Source organism: Poecilia mexicana, unplaced genomic scaffold (assembly GCF_051168715.1).
Source record: "Poecilia mexicana isolate PSO_F unplaced genomic scaffold, ASM5116871v1 scaffold_3, whole genome shotgun sequence".
NCBI classification, from domain to species: Eukaryota; Metazoa; Chordata; class Actinopteri; order Cyprinodontiformes; family Poeciliidae; genus Poecilia; species Poecilia mexicana.
In genome coordinates, this window is record NW_028263372.1 from 1587870 (window position 1) to 1612899 (window position 25030).

Sequence of the window (25030 nt, forward strand, 5' to 3'; positions counted from 1 at the left end):
CACTCATCAGCCCTTACACATGCCACCAACTGTGTGTGTGCTAGTGTGTAACGAGAAAAACATCTGCAGAGCAATGCCACTGAAAAAGCAGAAGAGGCGGGAGGGACGTTTGACACCACACATCCACTTTTAACAATGAGTCAGTTTCATGTGGGACTGGTTCCACATGAAGTGCCGACATCAAGAACATTCCAGTTTTTCTGTCGCTTTGGAACATTTTTCAAATCAGAAATAAGCAAGGTGCAACTGCTTTTGTACATCATCCAAGTGATGATGTACAATTCCCTTCAGTTTCCTACATTATGAATTGCTTATGTCATGTTGATCAAAATATACCATATGGGTCTCCACCCACACATGCAAAATAATTATCAAAATATGTCAGGCATATTTCTATACAATTCAAAATGGAAGAAGAGTCAGAAGAGGTTGAGGACATAATGCCAGTGTCCATCATACCAACATGATCAGGTAATGGTTTGTGACCCACAGCAGGATTCTGATGGAGTTCCTCTCATCCTGCTCCTCATTCTTTAACCCTGCTGAAGACTTTTTCTCAACATGGAGATGGACAGTATATGACCACATACACAGATGACTGCTGGGGAGGGTGTGTGTGTGATGACATCACAGTGCCTGCCTAAAGAGGCTGGATAAGACAAAAAGTTTCTTTCCACACTGAATTGAGGGAGAAGGTATTCATCGAGGTATGGATGAGAACTTGTGACCCAACAGTCAGGAAGGTCAGGAGGTATAGGAGGAGGAAGTGCTGCAGAGACAATGACTGGTTTTTAGCCTGCCAGTTGCAGAAGTTAAAAATGTAATCAAGACCCAGACATCATTTCTTATTAGAAGACTAATGTGTGGCATGTCATTCAAATTTGAAGCACTTACTCAATCAATAACAGGGTCACCACAGGACTTAGTATTTTCTGTAAGCTCAAATATATTTGATATCACCACCCCCACTTATGATTTATGAATATAGAAAGGAAATTCAGAAGATCTTTGACTTTGTCGCTTATGATGGAAACTTGTAATGGGTCATCATACTTAATAGCACTTTTCTGGACCTTCATAGAAGCTTTACAATGAAATCAGTCATTCCCATTCACACACACATTTACACACTGATCAAGCTACTGGATACTAGCCACAGCTGCCCTGGGGCAATCTGCCATGCACTGGTCCCATCAGCCCTCTGACCACAAGGTGGGTGAAGTGTCTTGCCCAAGGACAGAAGGAATAATTAAGTACATTTTCAAACTCCTACCGCCGTCGTCACCATTGCTCCACTAGCTGTATCTCAGAATGCAATGTTAATCCCTGAACATTGTATTCTAAGATTAAATACTATAAGCATGCATTGTGCGAGTTCCAAGTAAAGCTGTGTGAATTTGTCATTTGGTTTTGTCTTCAAATGATCCCTAACCATGGAATTGTCCACATTTCTTTTCTAATCAATATTTTATAAATTCTACTTTGAATGTGTGCTCCTCTTCTGAAGCCCCTTCTTAGTGATGATCTTCCAAAATTTCTTCCCTCAACTTCTTTTTCTAGCAACTGTTCAACAATTCTAATGAAATTTTTTTGCATTAGTGGAAACTTCTGGAGATTTGGGAAAGTGCACAATACACAGCAACGGTAACCAGAAATGCATAGTTGAATTATCATACCAGCAGATTGTCTTTGTGGCCACAGTTTAAAACAAGTGTTACTTGGATTTTGATGTGGTGCAGAATAAGCTGCTTCAAAAGCACATGACCATAGAGCCTAAATATTAGTCCAAGATTTTCCTGTTATGTAACAGCCCAACTCAGAATGGCAGAGAAAAGGAGAGGAGGAGTCTATTCACACATTAAGCATTAGCTTTAGTTGTTATTTTTTCTTGATATTTAACAGCAAAAACCAATCTGCTCCTGAACCAGTTAGGGAACCAGAATGAATTACCATGGAAACAGACCAAGGTAAAAAGTAAGCTGTGTTTGTGATACTGAAAGTCCTGACCTGCAGCTCAACTGAGCTCAGTAAACCACTAATCCTGCTTAGAGTGCAGCTCCCACATCTCCCCAGTTTTTACGAACATTAAGTGGTAATCAGACTCACTGGTGGCTTGTATTTTTATATGTTTTTGTTTTTTTCCACCTGTGCTGCAGATCCTGGGGAAACCTCTGCCTTGTGATGGCTCCCAAACATGGCAACCTCCACCAGGACAAAGATCCTCTCAACCTCCAGACTGCATCCATGGATCACATCAGCCATAGCTAGATTCAACATACTCTCACCAATCCCTCTCCTCCTGCTGCCTCTCTTATTACTTCTATGTTTACCATATAAACATATTGAAATGCTCTTCTTTGCAATAATTACTACAGTATCTGAAAACATAACAGGATGGGAGTAAGAAACATTCCCATTTGTCTATTTGTAAAAAAAAAAAAAAATAATAATAATAATAATAATTTGTTCCACTCAAACTTTGCTGTGTCCAGTTCTAAAACTGGCCCATTTTTCTATTGTGCCGCCTTTGAGAAAGCAGGTGACCTGGCACTGAACCTCTGGTTGATCCTCTGCTTCTATCTTTGGCTGCTGTTGCATGTTGCTCCATGGTGACCTCCCTGAACAAGATAACACCTCTTGTTCTGCCGCTTCCTGAATTATAACAGGCACCTAGCCAGTCAGAATGTAGGTCAGATACTCTGCCAGCCCGTCTCATGCTACGTTGGCTAACACTCTGACCTACTGAGAACTGTCCGGTGCACATTACTGTACACTATGCACTACAGAAGGGAAGCCATGTATTTAAGAGCTGGTGTGCTGCAGTTTTTAGATGTCTCTGCTTCAACACACTCAAGGCAAAAAATGAGGGCATTAGCAGGAATCTGGAGAACCGGACTGCATACTGAGGATTCGGCTATTTGATTCAGATGTGTTGAACCAGGAACACCAGCCCTCAAGGCCTAGACTTAATGTAGGGGTAAATGAGATAGTTACATGGACTGTTCCTGGTTCTTGTATTACTTCAGTACTGAGATTTAGAACTGAATTCACTTTAAATTTACATTCAATAGTATGTTTCTCTTTAATCAGATTTCAGACACTGGCTGACACCGATATGTTTGACAGATTTAGCTTTGGTGAGGAAAGTTGAGCAGTGTGTGGTCCAGCCTTTGGACATTCATTCCCTTTACCAGCATTTACAGAGGTCAAAGAGCAAATGAGTTATAATTAATGTTGTATTTGAAGGTCCTGCCACATTTCAGCTATAAACGTTTCCACTTTCAACTCATCATTAATTTATTTATGGGCAGAAACCTGCTGCAAATATGGTTTAATTTATAATTTAGCAAAATGTCATGATGTTTTTCTAAGCTCTAAGTAAATTAAATTTAAAACTGATACAAAAGGATCTAAAAAAGGAGAGAGAAAAAAAAGTAAAGACTGGTCATCAATAAAAGTCCCGTCTCCCCTCCTCCTTTGACCTTCTTACAATCAATATTACTTATTGACCAAGTGGAGCTGAAGAAATACTGAACTGCAAATGGGCTATATTTAAATTCATGCGTGTCCCTCACTCACATGTGCATGCTTACACTCTTGAACTTCACATGTACGAATTTTGCCGTTCGATTTGGCTTGAGGAGGGCAAGTGATTGTCAGCTCATGGGAAAAGCTCCATAGAAAAGGAATAGAAAGCGAGCAATGGTGCCTCCCATGTGCCAAGCGCATGAGCTTGGCACAAAAGGCAAAAGCTTCTCATTGTGCAAGTTGAGAAATGCTGTTGGGTGCAGATACTAGCTAAATGATGACTAGTTAATCCATGCCTACATATCACTTTAAGCTTGTTCTCAAGAATAATAAAGTTGTTGCTACATATGATCAGAGGTGGGTAGCAACTGGTTAAATTTACTCAGTTACATTTGCATGAGTAATATATACTCTTAAGAGTACTTTTAACTTTTACCTGAGAACATTAGTATGAGCTTGACCTATAGAATCAAGAGATCACATCAATAGAACCTGTCTAGTAACATGAAGTATGTTAAAATCATGACTTTACCTAAAGAAATTTAAGAATAGGCAAGAAACCAGGTCAGACATTTATCAAAGGGTTACAAAGCCATTTCTAAGGCTTGGGGCTCCAATGAACTGCAGTGAGAGCTGCTATCTACAGAGGAAACATGGAACAGAGCTGAACCTTCCCAGGAGGTTATTGTGGTTTCACTCCTTAAACAAAACAACCCACTCACCTAGATACCCTCGCTGTCCCTTTTCCCCCCACCTGATTGTGTATTGGATGGTCTGACGCATAGAATGGAGTAAAAACAAAAAAGAACTGGAAAATATGTAAGGGAAGAATTCAGTCTAAGTTTTAGTCCAATGTTACTAGCTGTCCTGGGGTAAAATGTAATTGTTGGCTTACAATGAAACACTGTTTCTTGAGCTTGTAGAGATTTCATAATTAAAACAAATAAAATGCAATTCTCACAGTAAATAGAAATTATAGGTATAAAGCACAATAAGGAGGATTTAAGCGGTAGCAAGGGAAAGAGAGCATGTCCAGGCCATGATACATGCATACCATTAATACAAAACCTCAGTAAGGTTGCATGGAATATTCCCTCATGCACCATTAGAACATATCAGACACTCAAATTTATCAGAGACTCTGGTTGGTAGAGTACACACACACTCAGTTTCGACATCAAAGCTCTATCATGTCAGTCTAAAACTGGTGAAAATGTCAGTGGGGTCTTTCAGATGTTTGAATAATTTAATCATCAATAAAGTCTATCGTCCAATCTGAGGTCATTTAATACTTAGAAGATCTTTGTGTAAATACATTTATATCATCATTTAAAGCATGCACATACAGAGCTACAGGGCAAATCAACATGTTGATCTAATCTTGCTGTGTATTTCAAGTCTTTGGGGTAAATTGGTGTTGCAGCACTTTGTTCTGGTCCTAATTGTCTCTTAAACCTTATCGTAAAGCTTACATTTTCTAAAATGGTTTCAGCTTCTCTGTTCTACTACATTACTATTATTGTTTGTTCATCTCTTCTTCCCCCAAAAAATACTGAGCACTAGAACTGATCAACTGATGCTATCAACTCTGCAAACTTTTTTCTAGGTCAATAGAAAATTACTTTAATTGGTAACTGAAAGCAGGTTCATGAAAACCAATAACCAAATAAAGTGAGAACCATGTTAAAAAAAAAGAAAATTATCACTTTTTGTTGAACAAAATCCTGTAAATAAGTTGGCTTAGAAAAACAATAAGGCAATCTGAGATTCTGCTCCTCTGTTTGTCCTTTCTCTGGATTGTACTTTTATGTTCAGACAGACATTACAAAGTAGTGGAGATCAAAAATGATTTTGGTAAGTATGCAGTTGTTTCTTCTCTTCTTATCATGAGTACAAGATGAATTTCTGTCTTTTCGTCAACATTTTACAGTGCTGCAGTTTTGCATGCCTCCCATCTCAGAACTGCTATGTGTGGATCATCATGGTACATTAAAAAGAGAGAGCCAACACGATCAAACACAAAGTCGCAATACACACTTAATGGAGTGATAAGAAAAACACACACACATTTTTTACTCTCCAGTCACGTACATTCAAGATATGAACTGTCAATCAAAAACTCATACATCCAGCAGCATTCCTAATTGCCCAAAATCAATCTAAAACAAGTAGACTTTTCCTTCAAGTCCAATCGTTGCTCAGCTTCATCACTACGAACATCAAGGGCTTCTTACTGGCCATGTTCAAACTGCTCATGACAGCTTGGCCTCATCCATACCCATTCGATCTAATAACCTTCAACTCCTCCACTACAGCCCATCAACGCAATGTATTTCACCTTGGAGATCAAAAACCATGTGTTCCCTCCTTCCCTGGAGTATTCAAATTAAACAGCTTCAAAGACAACCAAGACCCGCTGTTGTGATACAAAGACTCGTTACAGTTATTTCTTCAAAGGGACAGCTTGAGTGATAACACTGAAAACTCTAAAATGTATTATAGGGTTGTATCCACAGCAACCCTACAATTCATTTCAATGAATCTAATTTCATTGAAATAAATAAGATGAAGTACCAGATGAGGACTATATCTCATTTCTTCAAGTTCTAAACCTGAATCCTTACACCCAAATGGGTAAGACTTTATTTGAAGGGGGTTGAATAAGACTGTCATGACACTGTCATAAACATGACATAACACCTGTCATGAACATGAATAAGCCTTCATGAATATTTATGACTGTTGTCATAAAGCGTCATTCGGTAAATTATGACACTTTTAATACAAAGTTGACATTATTCAAAATGTCTTTATTATGACAACTTGACATTAACCAGGAAATCATTACTGTTTAAACTTTACCTTTAATAACATAAAGTTACCTCATTTTTAAAGAGCAATCAGTAATACTTTTATAACAAATTTATATCAGTAATGATTTCTTGGTTAATGTCAAGTTCTAGAAAAGATCCTAGAAAAAGGATTGGGATGCTTTTCTGGATTGATTTGATCAATCCAGTTTTAAATCTCTCTGACAGAGATTTGGATCAAAGTAAGTCTGAAAAATGTAATTATGTAAACAAATATTAAAATCATGTTTTGTGATGATCCTTTGTTAATCATCCTCTTTAATAAAAAGTGAATTTCCTAAGGCATTAAGGGTCACTTACAATTAACAGATCATTTCTATTGATACAAAACTTATGAGTAAGATACCCTTTCTTTGAATTTAGAAGCATAAGACTGCTATGCTTTTCAAATAATGACAGTTATGTTTTGTAAGATTCTGATACAATTTTAATGGTGGTATCTCTGGACGCCTTTTTAAGCAATATCTTAAACCAGTGGTGCCCAAAGTCGTTCCTTGAAGCCCGGCATCCTCCATGTTTTAGTTCGCCCTGGTTCAACACACCTGCATCAAATGATGGCTCATTAGAGGCCTAAGAAGAACATTGACCTGCTGGGAGGTTGTTACTACCACCAGGAAGAGAACTAAAACATGCAGGATGCCAGCCCTCCAGGGCCGACTTTGGGCACCACTGCCTTAAACACACTGCTGTGTTTAGGCCAACATGCAAAAACCAAAGCAGGAACAACATTTATTGATGTTTAGTTCATCTTTGTGTACGGCTTCCAGATTAAACAGGAAGAAAAATATATGTATAACCATATGAAGTAGTTAAGAAAAGTGTCTATTAAACTACAAATCAAAATAATTGTTCTTATAAAAATATTTGTTGAAGCTAGTCTGAGTGTGTTGTTAGTTATGCACAAAGAAATCAGTCTGGTTCTGTCATGGACTGACTTTCCATTCGGAGAGGACAAAGCCATTCCTCCAAAAACATTCTGAAAGGGACAAATAATGTTTTGTGGTTTAACTAAAACTGAAGTGTTTAGTGATAAAGAGCATTTTTTTGTTAGTATCTAAGGTTATTTTTTGAGTTTTTCTGTGTTTACATTTTATAGTTTTGTTATCTCTTACTTTAGATCTTCTCTTAGATCAGACTTGGTTCTGCTTTAATCAGTCTGGTCTTAATTATTTTAGTTAGATTTTGTTTATTTACTTCATGTGTTTAGTTATTCTTTGTTTTGGTTAGGTTAATGTTAGTGTTTGTTAGTGTTTATTTTCCTCGCCATTTGTGTTTACAATTTTATTTTAGTTGTTTTTATTGTTTGCTTTTTTTACAAACACATTATGAACATTTCAAGATAGCAAAAACCAATACAGCATTCATAAACCTCTCATCCAACCATGCAACCAAATCCCTGCAAATTTCTATCCCACTCCAGTCCATTAGGTAAAAGTGATTTTTCAATCCAGTTTTAAGAATATTCCATTTCTTACCTTTTATCACCCTTTGATATTTTCAGATCATTCATAATACCGTAAAAGTGAAAAAAAAAATCAAAATCCTTTTTCAAAAGAGAAGAAAAAAGCATCAACAACTCTGCTGCTACTATAGAGGAAATAACACACCAGTAGTGTGTGGGAGGTGTATGCAGGGGGCTGTTTGTGACCTAGTTCCTCCATTAGGGTGTTGGTGTCAAGAGGGGAGTCAACAGTTGGATGGTTTATTTTAGGACGAGTCTAACCCACTCCTCACACACACACACACTCAATGTATTGCAATGCTTTGTTATAAATGAAGAAGCAATGTACCAGACCAAAGACCATGACTGCCAGAAAAGTTCCTTTTTATATACATGTAGGCACTAGTGGGGCTTTTTCAACAGGTGGATAGAGAGCGAGCGAGAGAAAGACAAAAGGGGGCAGAATGCAGCAAGTGGTGTGGGGCTGGGAATCGAACATCCGCTCTACCACTGAACCATGTGGCATCCACATAATCTTCCTCTTCATAAAACCCCAAGAAAGCAAACAGAAATCTTGAAATGAATAGTTCTAAATTTGTAGTCAAGTCACCGGTATCCACATGACTCCTCTATGAACAGAAGAGCCACATGACTATTTTGCCTCCTAAGACTTTGGACTCCAAAAACTGAAAACCAACATTTTCCTGCTTCCTGAAATGTTTGTCGTCTTTGGTAGAAACATGGCAGCTGCTACTGTGAGAGCTATGAAGGCATGATGGGGCAGATGAGAAGAAAATGAGAAAGCAGTAAGAGTGAAGTCCATTTCCAGGGAACATAGTGTGCTTCATCACTAAAACTGTTTTTAGGCTCGCTTAGTCTCACCGCAGAATGAGACCAAATCAGTCAGAACAGAGATGAACCCCTGGTCCTGGAGTTATCTGGCGCATCTCAGAAGAACAGTGGGTTCAACTTTCATGACGCAGCCTATGAGAGTACCAGCCAATTACGGCTGTTTGGTAATAATAATAATATTGTGTTTGCAAAATATTAGACTCCTAGCCTAGGGATCCGTTTCCTCACATACTGACAAAGTAAAGGGTGGCGCCCTCAGTGGCAGCAGATTGGGGAGAAACTGACAGTCTCACTTACAGAAAAAGTGTTGCTTTTCCCTACAATGAGCTCAGTTTAACCACCCAGACTTGCTTCAAACTCTTACATACCACTAAATCTAAGCCTCCAAGTAACAGCTTAAAAACTTACAAAAATGTAAAAGATGCACACCTGGCTGCTTCATGATGCATGACTGTGTGACTCTACCCAAAGAGTCACACAGTCACTGCAGTGATACAACACAGAGTAAAGACAGCTGTTGCCACAGCAGAAGTACAAGGTGTAGAGTGGAAGCAAACACACGCACACACACCTTACAGGTTGCTTAGGTGAATGTCATGAGTTTTGTTTGTTTTGGGGGGGAGGGGGGAGTGTGATCTACACCGACTTGGAGACAGTTGCTCCAATGCTTTTATGACATTTCTCTCCTGGACTGATGGCTGAACCTCCCAGACTCAAATAGTCTAATGACCCTCAGAAATGCTAGAATTAGTTACGACATGCATTTAATATAAACTATGTAAAAGATGAGATTAAAATGTTGTTGTAAACATTCAATACAAACCTTTAATTAAGAGTAATTAATGGTTTATTTATTTTACATTTTTATTTATTCTAGCATCTAACTTGATAGGGCTGCACAGTGGCACAGTTGGTAGAGCTGTTGCCTTGCAGCAAGAAGGTTCTGGGTTTGATTCCCAGCCTGAGGTCTTTCTGCATGGAGTTTGCATGTTCTCCCTGTGCATGTGTGGGTTCTCTCTGGGTACTCCAGAGAGAACCAGTCAAAAACATGACTGTCAGGTAAATTGGTCACTCTAAATTCTCCGTGAGTGTGTGTGTGCATGGTTGTTTGTCCTGTCTGTCTCTGTGTTGCCCTGCAACAGACTGGTGACCTGTCCAAGGTGACCCCGCCTCTCACCCGAAACGTTTGCTGGAAATAGGCACCAGTACCCCTCCTGACCCCACTAAGGGACAAGGGTGTTAGAAAATGGATGGATGGATCTAACTTGATATTATGTTTGCAAACATCTTCAGCTGGCATTCAATTCATTTACTGGTCTTTTGTCTATAATCTAATTCAATAAAGAGCAGATGTACATTTTTTTGTACAACTACTTTGTTATAAGGATTTTGATAGTCATACTTATGCTGTTTCATTCAGTGACAGATTAATTTTCAGCTTTAATTATTCTTATTTTTAACAATAATATGATCATTAAAGTGATATGACCAGTTTGTTTACAATTTTTACAAATGTTCATGTTAGTAGATGCATGGTGTTGAGTAGAAAATTATGAATTTCTAATTCTACCCAAAGAGTGAAAGATGTCCACAAACCCAATTCGTTTGTGGACATCCTCCACAAACGAATGGGAAGCAAGTGTTTAAAAGCATGGCTTCAATGTGTGAAAAATGGTGAGACCTCATTAGAAATATTAGTTATTGCTTTACTCACTGGTTTCACTAAAGAAATGACACAAGCCAAGGACAAACTGAGGGGTGGGAGTGGGTGTGGGTAGGGTGCTACCAGGACTAAGGAAGACATTAATCTTTGGTGAGGACTAAAGTCAAATGCTCTATTGAAAATGTTTTGCAGTTATGGCTTTTTAAGTCTTACTATTTCACAGAATCCCATGGATTTGTTTAGAACACATAACAGCCTCTCCCTTGCAGAGCAGCTCTGTTCAGCTGTTGGACTCCACCTGCTGTATGACACCAAGAATAGTTCAGAGGAGCGCATACCATTACTTAGAAACACACCCAGACACACAGACACCAGCTGCATCAGTATAATCATATCCTACAGTCTCTCTGTGGCAAGGTCGGGTTATAGAAAAATGCCCTGCAGGCAAACGCATTAAAAAAATGACAGAGATATGGAGAGAGGTGGGAAGAGAGAGATTGCAAATGATGGAAAGGATAAGAAAGAAACAAAAGCCACAAAAGGGTAGGAAAGGACATGATGAAGGAGGAAAGAGATCACCAGGGGCATGAATGTGATTTCAAACAGCCGTCTGAAGATGTGTCTGTTCCCATCGCAAACCCCTACATCCCAAGCTCTAAACCCCTACAGCCAGGATGTCACCCGTCAAGAGGGGAGACAGAGTCCTAGCCAGAAACCAGACATAAGCTGTTTGTGGAATTCATAAATGTAAGTAAGCTAAATGTTTTACAGTAGGAACAATGAAAATAAATGGGGCCCGTTTCACAAGCTAAAATAAAAGCTTAAGCTGGGATTTCAAACTTAACGCATCAGCCACTTGGTTTTACAAAACTCATCAAGCAAAACATTTTAGAAAAGTTTCATATCTAGTCTAGCAGCTATGGCCTGGTCAGGGTAGGATGATGATGGCGTTTTCTCAGCGAATCCAGAAATGACATTTTATTGTTGTCTAACACTCTTGATTTGTTTATATCCAGTCAGATATTGACTTTACTGGGTTCGTAAGATACGCATTATAAAAGTGGTGAATGTAAATTGAGACAATTTGTTAAGTTGTCCTAAATTTCTCCCAAAACCAGTTGTGTTAAGGAAAAACTAAAACAGGTGGGTAGAATAAAGGGATTTCAGATTTCACTTTTTATTTACACTTTGTTTTTATAAGTATTTACCTAAACTGGTCAGATTAGATGATTAGATATAGTTTTAAGAATATACAGTCCAGTTATAACCTATGCATCAAAATCACACATAAAGGAAAATGAAAAGGGGTCAGGAAAATGACCAAAAGAACTGTTATTTGTTCAAAATATAAAATTATGAATGCAATTCACAACAAGACTTGTGTCACATCATATTTTTATTATGATAGTATAATGCAGTATGTAACATTTATAAAAATGTTTGCTAAAACTGTCACCATGTCATGACTGTGTAGAGTAAGAAACAGATTATCTGATCTACTACTGCCATCTGCAGAAATCCACCCCTCAGGTCAAAAACACCCAATCAGAGCCAGGGGGAGGAGCTTACTACCGTCAATAATCCTCATGTATGCACTGCTAAATGTTCTAATGGTGAAGAAACAATGTGCAGTGATGACTGATAATTATCCTGTGGACAGATTCCCCCACCTGAGGTGTGAATTTCTGCATCTGGTCCAGAGTCACCATGGGCCTCTTGGCTGCATCTCTGATCAGAGCTCTCCTTGTTCAGCTGGAAGTTTAAGTGTATGGCCTTGTCTTGGTAGGTTTTCATTTGTGCCAGACTGTTTCCATTTCCAAATGATAGATTAAACACAGAGATGTTCACAGCTTGAGAAATATTTGTATGGCCAAAACTTGCTTTAAACTTCTCATTGGCCTGTCTGTTGTGTTCCTTGGACTTTATGATACCGTTTGCTCTCAAATATCCTGTGAACCTCTGAAGCATCACAGAGCAGCTGGATTTATTCTGAGACCAAATTACACACAGGTGGACTCTGTTTAGTAATTAGCATCATCAGGCAACTTCTGAAGGCAATTGGTTGCACTCAGTAAAGGGAGCTGAATACTTTTTCACATCACACTTTTGTTTTGAATCATGTATAATTCTATAATTCATTGTTTATACCACTTTGTGCTCTACATTTTGTGGAAACATCACTAAAGATTTTGAAAACATTAATACAGAGAAATTCCTGTGATTCAGCAGTCTTAGACAATGAATTCTGCAATACATAATAAATATGTTTCAGGAAGTTTTCTAGATTTAGGTGAAGCATTTGAGTCCACTCAACAGAATAGTTTTCTTTGGAAAATGTAAAAGCATATGACATGCTTTTTATCCCATCAGCATCTCCACAGGAGGGGAGATGCCACTGCTGTTCTCCACCTTGTTGTAATACAGAAATAATACCACTAGGTGGAGCGGTCAACCAGAGAATGAGCCTAAGCCTAAGCAAACATCAAGTCAGACAGAATGTAGACTGTTTCACAGCTAAGTCATTAAATTTTACAAGAGCAATTTATGCAGTAAAAATCTGCACACCATCTCAATATATTACCAACACATTATTTTTAAAAAAATGTACATGGTGTTTTGTTTTTGTTTGCTAATTTGCCCAGTTTAAGGTATTCTCTATACTAGAAGGCACAACAGGTTCCATCTCTCTATTGCTGTCTTTATTAACTGTAGAGGCAGCAAAGTGACAGTTCCACAAAAAGCTTTTAATACACTTTAGTACACACACGCCCGCGCACATACACGCACGCACACACACACACACACACACACACACACACACACACACACACACACGATGACCTCAGAACCCAAACACTAAGCTGTTGTTTTATGCTCTGTGACGCATGCATTATGCAAAAGTTTGAGTTTGTCACTTCCCTGAACTGCACTGAGCATCAGCACATGAAGTTTACATCCACCCAACATCTCCATGAATGTAATAATTTTGTAGACTTTTGATTATATGAATTGTTGTTTTTTTCCAGGGTTAAACAATAACACAACTTCAAAGATATCAAAAACAAGAATTGGGGGCTGGAGGCAGCCTCAATTATTTTAGATTTTCTCTAATTAGAATAATTTAATTCATTTCTTATTATTCGCATCAACCCAATTTTCAACAAATGTTTCAGATTTTACAAGAATTCAATTTATTCGCAGAATATAAAAAATATACAATTATACAGAATAATTATATATTTTGCATTATACTTATACAAAATAAATTTTATAAAGATAATGTTCTATTATCTTTATACAAAAATTGTCAGTTAAATCCAATCATATAGAGAGATTTAAACAAATGTCTAAATTCAAACCAAATTGGTTTTTCCGGAACACATCCTGCTTTTCAGAATAGCTAGACTTTAAGTAGAACTGAAGTGTCATTCAACAAGCTTACATATTTTACATGTTTGAGATTCATGCGCTAGTGACAGATTTATAAATAAACATAATGATATGTGCCATAAAACATTTCTTAAAAAAAAAAATCACTAAAAGAAAGTCAAAAACAATGACTGAATTTCTTTCTCATAAACTGGGATCTATTTAATTTGTATATAAATAAATTTTATAGAATGAGACTCCCAGAATCCAAAGCCGGTTCTGATCAGAGGCTGTGGGGTTTCATCCCATTCCACTCCTCTCTCAACAAATGCAGCATGATTCATCTACCAGGAAGTCTCAGAGCTCTCTCTACTTCCCTCTGCTGACCAGCCTTCTGGAAATGCTGGTTTCATTTTCCAGTAAGACGTGGCATCTGCCCAATCACTCAAGTTTATTTGAACAACATATTTCAGCAACAAAGCAGTTCAAAGTACTTTACATCATAAATAAACAAATATGCAAAATCATAAAAGACACCATACAGTCAACAATTGAAAAAAACAGTAACAAACATTACATTTTGATAAGTGCCATCATCAAAATGTAATGCCACCCCACAGCACAGCAGCATTAACTTTCATTATCATCGATTCTGAATTGACATCATCGTGCCTGCCAAACTCTGTTCGTATAGAATTCCCCATGCAATAATAGGAAAAGACAGAGCTGCAGCAAGAGTTGTCTGAGAAAATAGAAAGATCTCTCCTCCCTTACGTTAACAGATATTCCATTTATTGCATATGAAGAAGATTCTGTCGAAATGAAATAGAGGATAAATGAATAAATGACCAGAGAAACTGGTTTCCCATACTTGTAGCTTTGTCCTCTGAAGTTCTTTAAATTGGATCTCATCACCAGAAGCCTAGTGACGAGGAAGAGCATCCAGTATTTTTTTTATATTTTAAAATGATATTGTCAATGACTTCTCAGCTGTGAAATATTGTTCAGTCACTTATCTAGAAGAGGGAAGAAGCATTTGTTGATTGGCCCCTGGATTTATGCCACTGGGTGAGTGAAGGTGGACTTACAAACTCTTTGAACAACATCTCAACTATCACTTTTAATTTGAGCTGAGCCCTAGTAGTTGGTGAGATAGTGAGGTGCGAGTCAATAATTCCATGGTCAAACATACAGCGTCAGCTGAACGGGACAACCCGCAACAAACAAATATACAGAGAGAATTGAGAGAAAATGGCTGCCCACGGGTGCATGCAAGAGTTGCCATAGTAACAGGAAGAGCACACTTTTCCCTACCTTAAGTTGTACTAGGTGGACATCCACATGTCTGTTGTCACTGTCTTGTCCAACAGAGTGTGTGAGTTGAGCAACTCTGTCACTGGTTGCTCTTAGCCACTTCTCAATCTCTGGCAGATGGAGGACGACCTTCCAGTCGGCTCCAGTGTGGAGAGGAGGAAGTTTCTTTGTCCTTAAAGCAGAACACATGAGAAATAAATACAATAAAGAATGAGAATCTACACCCAGAATGATCATACAAGTCTTCTCAGTACTAAATATAAATTTAAGCACTTTGAATTGCCTTGTTGCTGAAAATGTGCTATATAAATACAATTACCTTACCTAAATTTAGCTTTCTTGGCAAATAGTTCTGATAAAGTTATAATAACTTATAAATATCTGAACAATAACATGGGTGTTGGAAGTCACAATTCAAAACTCAAATTTGTGAAAAACCAACAATACCCCAAAAGCCCTAAATGTGTTTAAAAATAACTCTAAACCCGGGTGCATTTATTTTTCTTTCATTCTGATGGTAGCTGCACAATTTTTATTTAATTTTTTACTTCTTGATGAATATAGTTAAATCTTAAACTTTGCTTAGAATAGACATACTGCAGCATCTCCCCTCCTTTTTGTCAAGTTAGCAAATGTATTTCACTTCATACCTGCACATCTATGGAGGAAAATCTAAAGTTTACCTGTTAGCTTAAATTTAAACAAGGATACAGTATACTTTATAAAGAAAAATATTTTGTTGGAAAGTCCCACTTGTTGCTGGTGTTTAATTTTCTACTTTTCATAAGCTGAATGCTGAATTCCATCCAAGTCAGAAACCTTTCCTCAAAAATCTACACGCCTAAGAAAAATGTCTCTGAGGTCTTTTTGCAAATGTATTGAAAGTATTAAAATAGAAAGCAAAAAAAAGTCACATATACATAAGAATACACAGTCTTTGCTGTAAACCTCAACACTGAGCTGTTTCTACTGATCATCCTTGAGATGCTTCTAAAGTTCACATGAAGTCCACATGTTGTCAGTTCAGTTAATTGGACTTGATTTGAAATGGATACACCTGTTTATATCAGGTCCCACAGTTGACAATGCAGGTCAGAGGTCAAACACCAAGCATGAAATCAAAGGAACTGTCTGCAAATCTCAGAGACCAAAATTATAAAAATCTGGAGAAAAAAACAGAAAACTTTGTAAAGCTTTGAGGTGATGGGCTCAGTGGCCTCCATCATTAATGAAAGGAAGAAGTTTGGAACTTCTCTTCCTACAGCTGGCCAGCCATCTGAACCAGTCATTAACTTTTTTGAGTCTCAGATCCCTGAACTTGATCCAGATCTGAGTTGACACACTGAATAATAAAAATCCCTTCTAAATCTAGGCATTCTATTTTTGCAGTGATGAGTTAACAGATAAGCTCATGAGTGCAAAAAACCCATCACAAAATGTTGGCTCACAGGAGACACTCCCTCATTAGGTCTTCTGATATAGATTATGGAACATATAAGATTAGCAGCCTAAGGCAAGAAAATATTGATGTGGCTGCTTTACACATTCTGTGAAAAATGACAATTTTTTGCAGATAAGATGTGACATGTACCTGTGAATTTCACGTGTTTTGTTGTTTGTTTCTCTGTTTATGCTTTTTTCTATATGCTCTAAAAACCTTAGAAAAATAAAGTCTAAAAAAAAGAAGCTCATGATCATGCTTCATTTAGGTAACCACACTTAGCTTTTGTGAAGGATTTATCCGTTCTCTATGCTAAATTCTTGATGTTTGAGGTTGAAGAAGAGTCAGTGAGATGAATTCATGAATTCCATTTCTTAATACCAAAATACAGCTGGTCCATTTAGGAGAGCTCAAAGGACAATCAATCGTGAAACAATTTGTGATGGAAAGCTCTCTGAGTTGTGCACAATTCATAAATAAACCTGATTGAGTGTTTTCACCTGAACAGTGCTTGGTAAAATGTATAGAAAGCAAAAAAAAAGTCACATATACATAAGAATATACATAAGAATAGCAGCACAACTATTTGGTACTGCGACCCGGATCCCTCGACTGGACATCCGAGGACATTGACAAACAACGTTTTAGTACCGACCTGGACTAGTCTTCCACCTCAAACCTCGTTTAGGATTTAAGAGAGAAGAGGGCTGTTGGCCGGCTCCACGGCTCCAGCACTGGGATCAACGAACTCAAGAAACGCTGTTATCAGGTGGGATACTCACTCAGGCTAATAAATTAACTTTGTAAATTCAACACCTAAAATAGTAAGGATCCAATAAATTGTTCACCTTGAGGAATAGAGATTGACGGTGTATTAAGCAGGAACTAAAGTCCCAGAAGAAAATTTTTTTTTTTTTTTTTTTTTTCCCCCACACTACCATTTAAAGAATTGTCCTGGAATAGCTTTACTTGTTAAAGTGGCTGCATTTCCTTTTAATGTGAAATAGCAGGAGGTCTGGCAATAACTTCCCTAGAGACAGTAATTGTCTCTTAATCTGAACAATCTCATTCAGTATCACCTTTTACAGTGCTAGAAGGAGGAGCTTCACCTGTAGAGCTCCTTCAAGTTCCTGATGATGTTTGAGAACAAATCTTTCTCTTAGTTTTTTGGAGTTTGGCTCATAGATTCAGACAGCCAGTCTGATGCAAATGTCAGTCAGCAAGGGGCTCCTATAGTTTGACGTTTTTCATCTGTGAAAATGCACCTTCTCACACAGGTAAGTGGAGCCAAACTAAGTATTCAGTTTTAGTGCATATATAATGAAAAGAGGGAACTTCTCTCATTGAGACAGTAATTGTCTCTTAATCTGGCTTTCGGTTTAATGTAATTTTGCAAATCATTTATCTCCTTGTTTTCAATAGTTTGTAATGCAAATGCATAATGAAGTTCTGCTGCTATGTGCTCTATTTCAATGTGCTGAAAGGGGTTTGAGAAAAATGTAGCAATGTACTCGATGACATTTAAGTCATCAAAACATGAATTCAACTCTGCTGTCACTTCGTCCAGATGTGTGCAGAAATCCTCCGGGTCCTCTTCATCCTCTCTTTGATTGTTGAGATCATTTTTTCAGGTTCAGAAAATGTTTTAGCTTCCCGGTGGTCAGATGCGTCTTCTAAACACAAAGTTTGTTTTGTATGTATTAACTGCACTTATGTTGGACCGATGTTTTTTGTTGTTTTTTTTTGTCTGGAGTTCAGTGTTGAGGACAGTTAGCTTAGCAGTTTTAGCAGTTAAAAGCAGCAGATCAAGCAGCCATGCATCGTCAGAAAATTCTTTGTGCTCTTCATTTCCAGACTTTATCTCTGGAATAGAATCAGCACATCTCTGCAGCACTTTGCAGCAACTCATCAGCATGGGGTTTCTATGGTCAAGTCAAGTCACCTAACGTTTTGATCCTCCATAAAAAAATAGAAGTCTAGTGATCACTGCAAAAACAACCATCACAAAACATGTTGCACACTCATTGTCCAGGAGAGGGGAAAGGACCTACACTGCAAGTTTAAGCAGATATTACATCATTGTGGGGGATTTCATACCTCTGGGAGAACAATGGATCAGTAGTAGACTCTTCACTGGTGAGGCTGGACTGGTTGCTCTCAGGGCCAAGGGAAGAGGCTCCATTCAGAGACTGATGAGCCACATCTGGACACACAGGGGCATTGGCAGGGTGCAGGGAGGGCTCGACGTCTCTGATGAACATGAGCTTTGAGGATGGAGGCTCAGGACTCACAGGTGAGAGAGTTACAATGCTCATGATGGTAGAGAAAGTAGGATTCAAAATGTTATTGGACTGGCTTCAGGGACAGGAACTGCAGAGAAACAAGAGACAAAGTCTAGAGGTAAATGAAAATGAAGACAACAAGTAAAGAGCAAAGACTGAACAGAAAATAAAATATGAATGAGAAACAGAACACAGGCCAAGACCAAGACAGAAGCTAATTTGCACTGTTATGCCGATGATACTCAGCTGTATTCATCCATAAATCCTATCAGAAAGACCTGACTACATAAAAACCTGGATGTCTTGATTTTTTTTCTGCATTTAGATTCAGGCACAACAGAAGCTGTCATCTTTGGAGGAGAATGTCTGAAAATCAACCTGCTTAGTAAACCACTTGATCTGATAATGGCATTAAATTATCCTTCAGTAATAAAGAAACTCGGTTTTATTTTTGATCTCTATGACAAAAATGAAGTCTGTCTATGCCTCATTTTCTGACCTATACTTTTCTCTGCAGCTTTGTTTTTGTTGCAAACATAAGCTGGCACTGCATGGCACTGCTCACACACACCCACTGTCTGTCTGCTCATGACTGAATAATTTATCACATGGTGGAGGGGAAGCAGACTCCAAGAATTGATTCCATCATGCCTCTGTATTTTGCATAAAAAGCAGAGGAGAAGAAGGAAACAGAACACCTGACTCAGTCACATGCTGGAGCATCCAGGCACCACTAGACGGCGTGAAGTGTGCGTCTGGAAAAAAACTAGAGCAACAAACTACAATGTGAGGTTGGACAAGTGTGAGCAACATAAATAAATAAAGTATGGTTCTTCAAGTATTTTCACTCAGTCCATAACTTGCTTGCCATCACAATTTGCTACATTTCACAGCAGATAAGGAATGCCATAAAATGACAGGAAGAGTGGTTCACATTTTTGCTCAATATGCAGATTACTTTAGTAAAATAAATGATCATTTGTACATTAGCATTGACTTTACATATTTACAGCAACTAAAAATGAGCTTGAGAGATGCAATGAATTATTAACAGGTCTTTGAACTATTTGTGACACAGCAGACACTCTAGGGATCAGGAAGCGACTAAGATCCATCCTTGTGTGAAAGAAAAGACATTCAAGCTTTTATGAACAGCCTTCACTGCACCACTTTGATCAAATGTGCCTTCAGATTATGCACTCACATTTGGAACAGTACATAATGGATACATAATCTATTATTATTACAGATACATAATCTGTCATGCGTCTAACATAATAACAAATGTGATCAATTAAAAGTGAGAAGTTTAACTTTTCACTGTGTGTACAGTTATTATGCAAGTTGTAATTTTGACAATTTATTTGAAGTTTTACCATTGGACAACTACAGCATTCTCAGTCAATCCAAAATGTTAATGACAACTCAAACCTGACGTTAATCTTTCTTTTAAGAAAGTAAAAGTAAGATTTTGACTTTTTTAGGACAATATCTATGTGTGCGTTATTATTCGGCAAGTATTAGTGTGCAGAATTAATATACAACTGAATTAAAACTGAAAATCAGGCTTTAATATTTAGTTGAACTCTCATTTATACAAAGTACTTCAGCAAACAAAATAAAAACACAAAACACTTAAAGCAAAACCAGATTTATGAAGATAAATTTCCATGTGGCTTCTTTTAAAAGTCACCGTGCTCACCCAACCTCAGAGAGTTCCAGAGTCTTGGAGCCGCAGAAGCTTGCAGGTGTAAAGATGCAATAGTCCACTGATGTAAACTAATGTCTGCTCATACAGAGCTCTTAAAGTCAAAAGGAGGCTGTTGGAGTGCTTTGGAAATTAGACCAGGAGTCATCTTTTACATATTCATTAAATTTCAGCTGTACAAAACAAACTCTCGATAAAAATGAATAATTTTATAGAGAGATGGCTTACTGACCTGTTTATGTTCCACAGACAGGCAGGGAGAGCATTATGTGTGGAAAATCCATTACTGACCAAATGGAATGAGATCGACCAGCACACACCACCTCTGGCAACTCTGGCAAGCAGATCTGGGTGCTGATTCCAAGCCAAGCTGTTCATGTACACTATAGTCTTTGTCATGTTTGTTTAGTACTTAATACTTATGTTTAGATAATTACGACATAGATTGAGCATTGAAGAAATTTGTTTTTCCTAACCCAGAATTCTTGCATTGGTCTATTTTATTTCTATTGTAAAACCGTTGATTGTGATTTTTAAAACTGTTGCATTTCTGTTATAGTTTTGTCTCAAAATAAAACTTTAAGGATGAAAACATGATTAATAAAATAATCTGAATTTGGAGATAAACATCAACAGTGAAAAACAGAATGACTTAGAAATCCACTGGATTTTATACATTAATAAATTACATTTGTAAAATGTATGGTACATTGGACTACATGTTGTATTCAGTAAATACCTTGCCTATTCAGTATCTACATGCTCCCATTACCTGAGGTTAAAACAAGTAATAAGATTACCTACCATAACTACACAGATGATACACAGCTATACATTATGATGCCCCCGTTGACTGTGAACTCATCAACGCTCTGAATAGATGCTTAGAACAAATCAATGTGCGGATGTGTCATAACTTTCTCCAGCTGAACAGAAACAAAACTGACCTAAAGAGGAATGATCTATAGTCAGCACACAGCTTCAGTTCTTGCAACTATACTGTGTGCATAATTATTAGGTAAGTTTGAGTTTTGACCATATCATCATTTTTATCCATATTTTCCAACTCCAAGCTGTACAAACTTGAATGTTTGTTGAGTATAAATATATCAGCTAATGTATTAATGAGGGAAGGAGGGGCCTATGAAGATCAACACTCTGTATTAAGGTGTCCATAATTATTAGGCATGCGACAGACTGGCGACCTGTCCAGGGTGACCCCACCTCTCGCCCGTAACGTTCGCTGAAGATAGGCACCAGGCACCAGATAGGCACCACGCTCTCATCGAGGCTTCTTCCCCGACCAGAGCAGTCGGGGAAGAAGCCTCGATGAGAGCGTGAGACTGTGGTAAAAATGGGCAAATCCCTGAAATTTTTGCAGGTGTGATGAGTAGGTAGTCTTCCAGTCATGGAAGCCATGTGGTGAAGGTGCTGTAGAGCCAGCTGTGGAGTTTGTCCAGAATAGGGGAGGAACAAGGAAGTCAGAACGAGATTGAGGAAATCCAGGTGCCTTATGCAAAAAAGAGTGCGCAGTTTTCACACTAAAACTTGGCGCATGGAAAAATTTAGAAAAGTGCGGTGCACAAAAAAATAGGATGCATAAACCCGTGCGCACGCACGTGGCGGCGCATCTTTCCTTTATAAATCCTAATTTGCGGGAAATAGAGCGCAGCTGCTGGTAGCCCTGTCGCTACTCACAAATAGATAAGAAAATTAGTATAAATACCCGGAAGTCTACCATCACGTGAAGCAATAAGCATGGCAACGTCCTGGTTTGAAGCAGTATTTATAATAATAATAATTATACATTTTATTTAAAAGGTGCTTTGAGGGCACATACTGTCACCTCACAAAAATATAAATACATTTTAAAGAAAAAAAAATGCAAATAAAAAAAATCAATAAAGAGATCGTGCAAATGCCTGTCTGAACAGTAGCGCGTTGAGCCAGGATTTAAAGACAGACAGCGTGTCAGAGAGTCCGTTGAGTGGGTAAAATGGACGTTTATTCTAAATAGCAGAATCCTCCCAGCCAGCATGCCTAGGTGGGCCCCATGTGGGGGGAAAGAAGGGCTGATATATGGGTCCCATATGGGTTTATCCGCGGGTTCCACGATGGCCCCACGTGGGTTTGACCATGTAGGGCCACAGCCCACATGGGCCCTACATGGACAAACCCATGTGGGTCACCACCAACCCGTGGACAAACCCATATGGGACCCATATGGACTGCCCTCCTTTTCCCCACATGTGGCCCAACCTAGGCATGAGTTGTACATTTGCAGAATAAAGATGCTTTATGTCCAGAAGCCGCATTCACAAAGCGGGCGGCTCGACTGAAGGATGACTGCAGCTGGACCGGTACAGGTACCACACGGCTCCTTCTTTAAGTTTTGCTCAGACTGATCATCCTGGAGCTCTTAGCAAAACCTAAAGAAGAAGTCGTGCGGTAACGCTCATAAACCATCAACATTTCCCAGCAAATCAATATGATAGCTGATCAATTGCTCCCTCTGAATGATGAAAGCACCTTTTAAATAAAATATAGAATTATTATAAATATTTATACTCAGGGGTGAAAGTAAGGGGGTACGGCAGGGTACTGCGTACCCCTAAAAGATTTAGCGGGGGTATGCAGTACCAGCAAGAGCGTGGAGCGGCTGTCAGCTGTAAAAAAAATCAGTGGGTTCACTGTGCTAATTAGTGAGTGCACCCACTAATCAGCCGTGACTGATTAGTTTTTCAAGAACAATCTAAAACACAATCAGTTAATAAATCGCTTTTTTCTCATTTAATATTGTTTCTGAACTGTTCGTGCTTTGCTAGAGCAGGTCTGCAACACGTTGATCGCGGAAGGTTTTGAGTCGATCTCAGTATTAGTTGACAAACTGAACGCCGCCAGGAGGCTGAGACCAGCACGTCCTCCTCCTCTGGCTCCTTATCAAAACGTTCATAACTTTATTAAAGAACAACAACAACAAAATCAACAAAACGTATTCAAATTAATGACCCAACAACAATAATAATCTCAGTAATTATTGTTTTAACAAGGTGTTGCGCAATTCTGTACGTTTCGGTTCCACTACCAAAATAACTAATCAACACCGCTGTGTTCATGAGAGGCTTATTAATGATCGCAAAATAAATATCAAGCCTACAAACCTAATATCGTAACGGACTGAATCTTATGTTTTTAACGTAATCTCTGGTTGGCTTGGGAAGCGCAGGAGGTTGCCATGGCAACGAGTGTGCTTAAACGAGAGAGAGAGAGAGAGAGAGAGAGAGAGAGAGAGAGAGAGAGAGAGAGAGAGAGAGAGAGAAAAGGTGTGAGTGGTTTTGAGTTGATCACCTGTTCGGGTTGTTTTACCTTTCTTTACCTTTGCTGTGGCGAATCACAGCCGCTGTAGTTTCTGAACGTTCAATAAACGACAAAACTTGGACTAATTACCTTGTTCTTTGTGAGTATAGTCATTTACAACAAACATCAAACACGGTAAATATCTTTCATTAAGTATTTAACAAACAAACGGCTTTTACGAAATTTGAGTGAAATTAAATTAATTGTCTAATATAAAAAAATTAGTTTGGTGCTGTCGGGCTCAGAGTCTGAGAGGCTTTTCCTTTATCAAACTTTTTTTTTTTTTTTTTGCCTCTTATTTAGTGGAAATATTGATGTTGATGAGACTTTCTCCAAAATGATAACTTTTCAACCTTTGCAGCTTCACTGTTTAAAATAAGAAGCTAACATTCACAAATGACATTGAAATAAATTCTAGTCCAACATCTGGTTTGAGGTGATTCCTCTTGGATTCCTGTTGGAGGAAAAATATCCCAACTTCGGAAGACCTACTTTTAACCTAAGAGCTCTGTGGTTCCTCCTGTCAGTATGAGATTCAGGGTGAGGAGGCGCCATGTTAGGAAGAGAAGTGGAAGCTGCAGGATCTTCAGAACAAACAGGTCATGATGCTAGGCAAATGAATGGTTATATGCCAGACTTGTTTAATTTAAAACTACTTTCACCCCTGCTTATACTGCTACAAACAAGGACGTTGCCATGGTTATTGCTTCACGCGGTGGCAGACTTCCAGGTATTTATTCTAATTTACACATGTATTTAAGGGTAGCGACAGGGCGGAAGAGCAGCTGCGCTCTATTTTCCGTAAATTTGGATTGTTAAAGGAAAGGTGCGCAGCCACGGGCATGCACAAGGCTTTATGCATCCGATTTTTTTTTTTTTTTCTAATTTTTTCTGTACGCCAAGTTTTAGTGTGAAAACTGCGCACTCTTTTATGCATGTGGCCCCAGGTCCTTAAATCCATACGCAGAGGTGGTGGAAATGAGCTGCAGGTGTGACTGAAACACCTGCAGCAGGTCAGGATTGCTGATATCTGGCGCCCTCATGAGCAAGGGCACACAAACTGCAACAAAGGATTAAAAGAACATGCAGACTATCCCAGATCCAAACATTTTATTTTAACATGATTTCTGAAATATATTTAGTATATTAGATTTTAATGCAATTCCTCATATTATTTTTGTTGCATGCCACATATGTACTTTAAA

At 38.3% G+C, this 25030-nt stretch overlaps 1 protein-coding gene across 1 annotated transcript in view; it reads right to left on the bottom strand.

The window, feature by feature from the left end:
• LOC106927969 (A-kinase anchoring protein 6) overlaps positions 1 to 15274 on the bottom strand; it is a 124742-nt gene extending 109468 nt beyond the window's left edge. The window contains exon 1 of the mRNA XM_088004598.1: positions 15038 to 15274. Within this exon, the coding sequence (XP_087860724.1) occupies positions 15038 to 15274 (237 nt within the window). The remainder of the gene's footprint in view (positions 1 to 15037) is intronic.
• Positions 15275 to 25030: the final 9756 nt, after the last annotated feature.